The sequence below is a fragment of the Rhodnius prolixus genome, unplaced genomic scaffold, assembly GCF_049639745.1.
Source record: "Rhodnius prolixus isolate KJV_2025 unplaced genomic scaffold, Rpr scaffold_5, whole genome shotgun sequence".
Classification (NCBI taxonomy): domain Eukaryota; kingdom Metazoa; phylum Arthropoda; class Insecta; order Hemiptera; family Reduviidae; genus Rhodnius; species Rhodnius prolixus.
The window spans coordinates 17,784,954-17,794,215 of NW_027411624.1; the positions used below are offsets into that span (position 1 = coordinate 17,784,954).

General features: G+C 30.4%; 1 protein-coding gene across 1 annotated transcript; it reads left to right on the plus strand.

Moving 5' to 3' along the window:
- Positions 1-321: 321 nt before the first annotated feature.
- On the plus strand, positions 322-4,819 carry LOC141458982 (mid1-interacting protein 1). The gene is made up of 2 exons (XM_074137625.1): positions 322-518; positions 2,976-4,819. Exons 1-2 carry the CDS (start codon positions 409-411, stop codon positions 3,613-3,615), a joined length of 750 nt encoding a protein of 249 aa, XP_073993726.1. The 5' UTR covers positions 322-408; the 3' UTR covers positions 3,616-4,819.
- Positions 4,820-9,262: the final 4,443 nt, after the last annotated feature.

The window sequence follows — 9,262 nt, forward strand, 5'->3', positions numbered from 1 at the left end:
TATCTAAATTTCTTACATCAATAATAGCCGCGTTTTTCATCAAGCTATACCTACCTACGGCCGCTTGAGAAAGGGCGTGGTTTATACCTCATCTGTGTCTTCGTACAAATTTATTTAAACTATTTCCAACAGCTTCGGCAAAATATTGGTAATCAGTTTCTGGGTTTTGAGAGATGATATTTCCGATAATATATTTTTTCTTTAAAAAAAAAAAAAACGCAGTTATCATAATGTCAAATTGTAAATCAGCTGCAGCAGGTCGAATATTACAAGGCTATGCGCAGAAGAGAAGCGCGGAGGTAAGCCAATATAAGTATGGTGGTAGGGATAGCTAGTTAACTCTCAGCTGATATACTGAGGTGGCAGTCTGTGTTGAGGAGTTGTCTCGCAATTATTGTAATAATTTTTATGGTTGTTGTTGTAGTAGAACATGTCCATTTTTCTGATATGTTGACTCACGATTTTCAATCAAACAGTCTGTTCAGTGACAAATTCTCCGCCAACATGGATTCAAACAGGTAATTAATTTTCACAAATATATATTCAAAATTGTAGATTTGATGCGGTTCATAAAAACTACATATCATTTTTGTTCAATTAATTGAATAGCTATTTTGCTCGAAAAGTGTAATACATGGTTGGTGTTATCATTTTTAAATGTAAATTTGAGTCCGCCTTTAGAGTAAATGAAGTGGGTAGGGACGTTTCTTGCCTCATGGGTGGCTTGTTGGTTATGCAACTAATGCATTGCCCACATTTTCTATTTTTTCTTTTGTACACCTTAGTTTTTTCATTTTATCATTTTTCGGTTGTAGTAAATTTCGAAATTCTCAGAGAAAAAGAAAACTTGAGATTCCGAAGTGACCGAATAAGTAATGATAATAAAACCGTTTAGACATACTGATTAAAGTCTAATAGTTTCTTCAGTTATCTATAAAATTTTTATAAAACTGCCGTTGTCAAATTTTTTTTGCTGATTAAAAAGTTTTTGATCTAACATTTATGTGAACCTATTTTCAACACTACACTGCAAAAATATACCAGTAAATAGTACCTTGACATGTATTTTTCTCAGTTGAGCAATTATAAATTCAGAATTGCTAATTATTGTTGAGGTCTGTAACTTTCCCCTCTCTTTGGTGACAAATTTCCTGTTAGGGGGATAACTTAATTTTTCATAAAGGTTTTCTTCCAACTATTTTTAAATCCCTTTGAAAATGCTGTATTTTTGTTAATACATTTCTTTATTTGAAATTAAGTGTTTTAATTTGATTAAATTTAAAACAATTCATTTAACATAAGCCAGAAGTTTTATAAATGCCCCAACAACTTTCTTCTAAGATATCCAACATTACCTAAGATTTAGCAATAATATAGCTGAGGAAGGAGAAGTCTTACATAAAAACTTATATTTTGTCGAAGTGGCCTTTTTTACTCTACAAAAATTTCTTGCGAATATATTTGTATTGATTATTTCAATAATTTCAAATTTTTGATCTAGGTATTTTTTGGTTTGAGCTAAAAATAATAAATTTCTCTATGAATTAATCATGGGTGTGGTAGTTCTTAATTTAACCCCTAAATTTAGACAATTTCATTCTAACATCATTTTCCGTTATTATTTTTACATTTTTTGTTTCCTTAATTTTTTTTTTCTAAGTGAGATTAGATTATCGTTTGTACAATTCATTTGGAACGATATGTGGGGGTAATAAGTACTGAGTTTGTCTTCTGAAGATCTTGTTTCATACTTTCTCTTTATAGATTTTTTTTTTTTCTATCTAATATGTGAATAAAGAAAATGTTTAAAGAAATCAGTATAATTTGATACAATGTTACCAACCGCTTTAATTGTTCATTTTATTTAATAATTTTCAATTTAGAGACATCTAGATGCGAGGAAACCATTAAAAATATTTGACCTTCTCTTTTTTTTAAAAAAAACTTATTGGTGGCCATGATGTCTGTAGAATATTTATTTTATATATATATAGTCGACCTTAACTTTTTCTAAATTGTAATTAATATTTGAAACTGTTGGTGAAATTGTTCAAAAATTAAATGCAATCGCTCGAAGCTGTTTTTTTTAAAGTTAGCATCGTATAAACGCTTATACTCATATATTAACCATTATTCTACTTTAAGAAACCATTTTTTGGGAAATATTATTCAAGATAATAAGGAGAAAGAAAAGTAAATGTTGGAAATCTGATATTGCAGTTCTCATAGCTACTTTTTTCTAAACTTGGAAAATATATATGTATAATATATGTGATTTTGATCAATATATATTGTTGAGGAGCTTGAGCACCTAATTTAAAATGATTTGAGACTGAGGCCCACAAAAGGGGTTTGTCCCCTCTGAAGATAGGCAGTTTCTTTTTAGATTTTTTTTTTAATTTCTCTATCGTATCTGCTGAGGCTTTCGGAGAACAATTTGTAAGGTTTACACAATTTTCTCTGCGGATTTTACTGATAAACCACTTAAGATGTGATGAGTGCTCCAGAATCTTATGGTATTATGTATTTATAAAAGTACCAATTTTAAAAATATATTGCACCTTGGAAGTTGAAAAATTGGGAAGTGCAATTTTTGAATGATCTTTTAGTCCTGTACATGGAAGAGATCTATTGCAAACCTCCATGAAAACCTGAATCTTCTTGGTGAGAATGAGTCGGTTAATCTATTGCAAATAGGTTTTACTAGAATAATGGTGGTGAAAAATTTTGAACGTAATTGTGGCATTAAGTAAAACTAGGCGGTTTGAACTGTAATAAGCGCGAGAGGGAAGGGTCCAAAGGCCGTCAATGCACAGGAAAAAAGCTCTGGGCACCAATGACTTTAGATGATGACGCGCCATTTAAAAATAAAAAAAGTGCATCTTTCATTAATTGAAATGTTATTTACCCAAAATTTTATTTTCGACACATTTTAACAAAAAATAAATAAAAAAAAAATCAATTTTCTGTTTCAGACATTGTGTCAGAAGAGTAGTTCCTCACAAGGAGGCATCTTTCTCAAGTGGTAGCATTATGAAAGCAATGGAACGATTTGTTGAAGCTGTCCAAGAAATGGACGAGACCATATTAGTTCCATCGCGTCTAATGGACTTAGAAGCTGGAGATACTGGTGATACAGCTGGCCTGGCATCATCCACAGATCTCTATGGCCTCTACACAATGGTTAATTGTGTTAAAAATGAGCTATTGTGGGGTGTGAACATGTCCTGTGCAGATAATTTAGATGAAGAACCGCCATGTTGTAGTTTGAGTGAGATTACTATTGGGCCATCAAGTAATACTACATCATCTGTTCATCATCATAAAACCCACGTAAGACGGCCATCAACTACATCTGTAACTTCAACACAATCGGCGGCACTTAGTGATACAGATAGTGATGCTAGTTCTTCTTCAGGTAATGAGAATGATTCAGGCATAGATGGCGAAACAGAGACGACTGCGATGCTCACTAATAAGGCTACTTATACTAGAACTGTAGAAGCAACATTTAGGAGGCATCTATATGGCTTGCAGAGATCTTTAGCACAAATGACTGCTGCTGCATCTTACCTCACTAAACGTTATCAGAGTGATATTGGAGCAACTGTTTGATAGTGAGCAAGTGCAATTACTATATTATATAAAAATGTAAAGAGACTATTGCCCAGTGCTCCTTGATTATATAAAATAATTTATATAATTATAACGAAATAAAAATATTCACATTTTTGATAGTGAGTAAATGAAGAAAAAGTAAGAAAATGAAGAATGCAACAGAGTGATCTTTCTGTTAATATTGTGATAGCAATGTTTATATAAATTATACACTAAAAGGAGTTTAAAAAAAAAAAAAGTTAAAAGTCTTTCCCTTTTTATATATAATGCATGTATAAAAGGTGCATTTATTAACTTGCATTGAGATAAATTGTGTTGTTAATATTTGTAATCACTCGAATAGAAAAAGCGTTAAGTTATTAGTTAAGTGAATTTATACAAATTAAAAAAAGAAATTATGGACATAATTTTTGTGTACTTTTTTTTTTTTAGCATTTTCAAAGTTTTGTTAACAGTACCCTAAAGAAGTTTCAGTAAACCTAATTTTGGACCAAATTTTTGAATTTGTTTTTTTATTTTTATTTTTTAATAAAAATAAAATAGGATACTTTTCCCCGCTGTCTTAAAATAAAAGTAAAATAGTGTTTAGATTTTAGTACAAATGAATTATATGCAAGAATGCTCAGAAATATTTATATGAAACACTAAAAAAAAAAGAAAAAAAAAAAATTTTGTTTGCCACAATTTTAGTTAATTTGTGTATAATTCCTATTTTTTTTGCAGTGACCTAGTCATAAAAAGCAGTAATCATATCTATTTTGTATTATTTCTTAATTTTATTGCTTAAATTATATATTTAAAACAACAATTTATATTTTAAAAAAGGCAAATAGCATAGGTAAACTGGTGATTTTTTTTTTTTTTTTCAATTAACGCCACCATATTTTAATGGAAGTATCCGTTTTAAAATTCTTTTCTGTTATTCATATTTTCTTTCCTTAATGAAACAGTATGTAAAATATGTTCTATTAACGGAATTATTTGTTATAACGAACGAATAATATTCGATTTATTACTTGTTTCAATCTATGGTGGCTGGATTATGTTAAGTTAATAAAAGTAATTTTTTTTTTTGTTTCAAGTTATAAACAAGTTATAGAAAGAAATAATTTTTAAGTGCAAGAGTTTATTTGTATTCACTGAGTTGGACTCAGTTTACCAATTGATTGATTGCCAAATAAATGCTATTTTCAAAAAAATATATATTCTTTTTTCTTTTTCTTTTAATTCACTTCATGTGAATAATTTCAACCCATGAAATTTTTTTCACCATCAAATTGTGCATTGGTCTATGATTTTTTAAAAAAAGTTAATGAGTTTCCCAAATGGTTTTATGAATTCTTAGTTTTTACCCCTTATTTGAAGTTTTCTTTAACTTTTTTACCTGCATCACTTTATAAATAGAAGTTTTATTGAAGTACTTTCTAACTTTTCTTGACACTCATCAGCTGGCCTTTAATATGAATTTCGACTTTACAACGTAACTTTTTTTTTTCATTTCTTTCAGATCTGAAAACTAAAGGTTAGTTTTTTACCATTTGTTGTTTTATACATCAAAAGCAATCTTAAAAAATGTTTTAAGGAAAAACGATTGCAAGATCAAATTTACACTTTGGACTTGGACACTTTTTTTAGCATAAACAATTTCTTAGTGCATACGTATATCTATGGCTAGATTATATCTGAAAATGAGTTTCTAATCTAAATAGCTTGAACACACAGAAGTGCCAACGTAAAAAATCTATTATACCTCAACAGAATAAACTCAACCACGTTGTATTCTATAATCCTGAAAAAAGTTACGAATTTTCAGTAGACATCAAGAATAATTTGCCTTATAATTTAAGTTCTGTATTCATTTTTTAATTTTACTTGTGGTTATGTTCTAAATAATCACACAACTGCAGTAGAAGTGTTGATAAACTATCAACACATTGTGATAGAGTAACGTCATCATTGCACAGATAGAATAAAGTACTTTATGGTCTCGTATGTACTCTGACCCCTAATAATATCTCTTGTTTATGAAGACATCACTGAATATGTACGAATGCAAAATTAGGAGAATTAACAAGACAAAAAAAGATGGAAGGTTGCACTTCACAAAAACACATTCAAAAGTACACAAATTCTAAGTAAAGAAATCGCTTGTGCAATGTGCTGCTGAATTGAAAAATAATGTTGCATTTCCATGACTAGTTTTTATCTTCCGTTCTGGAAGAAAATTAAATTATACAACACAAGTAATAGTTACCGTTGGCAGAAATAATGGATGATGAAAAATAAGAGTGTGCATCACCTTGAACCTCAACTTCATCCAATTTTTTAGTTTGTTTCTTTATTTTTAAAAGCATATAACTGATTTGCCAGACATTGAGTGCTTTCATGTTTTTTAACCAGTCGTAATTTCTTATTTCCCTCATAAAAGTAAGTTAGCAAAGATAGAGGAGGATAGTCTTGAGCGCCTTTCGATATTTCTGTTTACTTAATTGCCAGAGGAGACGTGCTATTTTCTGATAATATCCAACATACTTCTTTTCACCTTTACCCAACACGCTACTATATGAACAACAATATTTTTGTTTTTCTATTTCTTAAGGCTTCTTGATGCAGGTATTAGTTTCTGATTTCTGTTTTTGTTTGCAATTTTAATCGCTTTATTAAGTGAGAGACCATTTAAATTAAAGAATCTTTACTTAACACGATTCTGAAGCAATATATGAACATTTTTCAAACTCCATCAATATCATTTTTTGAAATGAAAAATTCGCTTTACATGTGAAAGAAGATAAAACCATTTAATTTTTAAGAAAACAGCACAAAATCGTTAATTTTTCTTAGAAGTTAAAGGTCAAATAAAAAATAGATAAATTGTTGTACAATTTAAAAGAGTCATTAAGTCTTTAGGAGAAAATGATGGGTATACATTAATAATTCATAAAAATGAGAAAGCTAGCACTTCTTTTGATTAATAAAGCTTTAGCTTCATTTCTCTTCCCATCGATGTGATCTATCAGCTTTTTTCTGCGCTCGCCACGTTCAATTTGTGACAATTGACCGGTTTTTTTGGCATTTCATTTTGTAGATGTCTTGATATAAACAGTGAAAGTAGTGCAAAAAAATATTTCAAAAGTGTCCTGATTTAAACTTGTCACAACTCTATTCAACACCTACCACTGTTTCTTTGCAATTTTCCTGAAGGAAGTTGTAACAAAATGAATGGACAAATTTCCGCAGTTTTTCTGAGACCATAATCATTTTAAGATTAACCTATCAATATTTTGATGCGTCCTGTTCGGACTCCACATTGCTGAGTTTTACTTTTTAGCCTCTTATATAGGTCGATCGATTAAAGGAGCTGATTTAAATGGCTGCTACTAATTTGTTTGGCTATTTGTGGGTTGTTCTTTAAAGATCTTCAGATCATCTACTAATCTTCTTACACCCAAAACGATCTGTCATTAAATAAACGGATATTTTCTTTTTTATCTTACGAATTCTACAAAAGAGCCTGGATGAAGCCTCATTTTTAGAGGTATTCTTAAATCGCTATACTCAGTAAATAATCCAAATAGGAGTTTTGTTTAGAGGAATGAAAGCAATGAGCTTAATTTGGCTACTTTATCAATTTCCTTCATATCCCATATACCATGCATAAATACCAGGGATACTCTTGATATAAGAAACTTCTTCCACCCTCCTGAAACACTCTAGTACTATTTCAGTAAAGTCGAAAGAATTGATAGTCTTCAACTGTATCTCGCACTAATTGGCAATACCAGGTGTTCTCCCACTTCAAAATAGACCGCTGCATTGTGCTTTATATTCATTTTGGAGCTAACCGTTACAACTTAAAATAAAGGTATCTCCCATAGAATAACCTGATCTCCTTACAAAACAACCTTTGAGTACACAAAAAACAAAAGTTCTGCTAACTCTATCAAGAAGGTGAACCCGTGAATGGAATGTTTAAAAATCAACTAGCGATAGAATGGTAGAAAGATCACATTGTTTACTTTGCTAAAAACATTTGTGTTTAATTTCATAATAGGCTTACATCGTTTTTCACCTCCACTATAAAGGCCTCTTCTAGGTCGATAGATTAAAGGAGCTGATTTAAATTACTGTTACTACTTTGTCCGGCTATTTGTGGGCTATTCTTTAAATCTAACCAAGAACAAAGATCAACTAATTTCCATGGCAGCAGTTGAGGTGATTATTAGTAGACGGCTGACAATTGGTAAGCCAAGCGTTGAACATGAACCTTATCTCAATGCACCCGCCACTAACTATTGCTGCATATAACAATCTAGTTTTTATAGCCGTAGATTATATACAACATTGAAGGTGAGATCCCCTAAGAATTCTTTTTACAACGCTACGTTAATGACAATAGGAGTTTAACCCCTTAGGATGCTGTGTCTTAAAATGTACAGGATAGTTACAGTTACAGTTTCTGTAACTCAACCAACCCGCATAGCCACGCCCTGAAGAGGACAGTATATTTGTCGAAACGTTGGCAAAGAGACGAGTTGTTTTATTTGACCGATTCCTCGCAAATCATCCATCATAAGTACAGGATAGATTAATTTTCTGTCAAGAATTACTCCTCTGAACTTCGCTGATAGAAATCTCTACCGCCACTGGGACTTATAATTGTTTGTATCACCTCAGATACACTTAGATGGAGTAAAATAGTACAAGTTTTTAATTAAATGGCAAACTTCGGTGCGATACCACTTCTTTAGATATTGTATTAAAATCGCGTGATATACACAAAATGTTAATCCTTTCATCAGATCTTTTATCAATTCGTAAATGTGCAATAGAAAAATGTAAAAAAGATTTCTTGCATAATATAAAAATAATAATCAAATTAGTTTTTATATATAAGTATAAAGAATTAATAAATAAATCTTTCTCTGTTATCAACTTGGCCCCTTGGTCTCCTGCTGATCAAAACGTTCAATTGATAAAATTTTATCTACTAAGAAGAAAAATTATCTTGTTTTCCAGAGGGTGTGTCTGTGATGTCAGAGGTTGCTAATATTTTAGATTATTTAGAGCTAAATTTTGTTCAAAAATTATTATGTAACCCTTGAATATTATAAAGAATAAATAAAAAAAAAAGTATTATCACAAAGTATAATGATAAAAATTAGACACTCCATAAAAGTTTGAATGTAAAAGTCTTCACTTAAGTGAAGTAAGTAGCTAATATTGTGTGAAGAATAAGGTGAATTGTTGAGTTTTATCAGGTGAAGACTAAGCACAAGGACGCTATTGAAGGAAGTGGCAACAAAATTTAAAAAAATAAAAAGTAATTTTAGTGTAGATAAAGTAGGCCATGGGTGGTCAGTATGATAAAGGTTTTTTTTCAACGTTGTAAAGGAATGTATAGGAAAAAATCTAATTTTTTTTTGGTTCTTGTAATGACGCAAACATAATATGATAAAATGTTGGCATCAAAAATAAAAAGTTTAAAATAAAGATTTCATTGGAAATGTACCTCATAAAAAACGTGAACTGCCCATGGCCTTAGGACCTTTCTTGAATAAGCGGTAACCAGCTTGGAAAACAAATGAGATAATATTTATGAAATTAATAATTTTCATATCATTTGTATTAAATGGACATAATTGAT

Coding starts and splice junctions, on each gene's coding strand:
- LOC141458982 (XM_074137625.1), top strand. CDS start 409: ATGGTTGTTGTTGTAGTAGAACATGTCCATTTTTCTGATATGTTGACT. Junction 519..2,975: donor GCCAACATGGATTCAAACAG/GTAATTAATTTT, acceptor TTTCTGTTTCAG/ACATTGTGTCAGAAGAGTAG.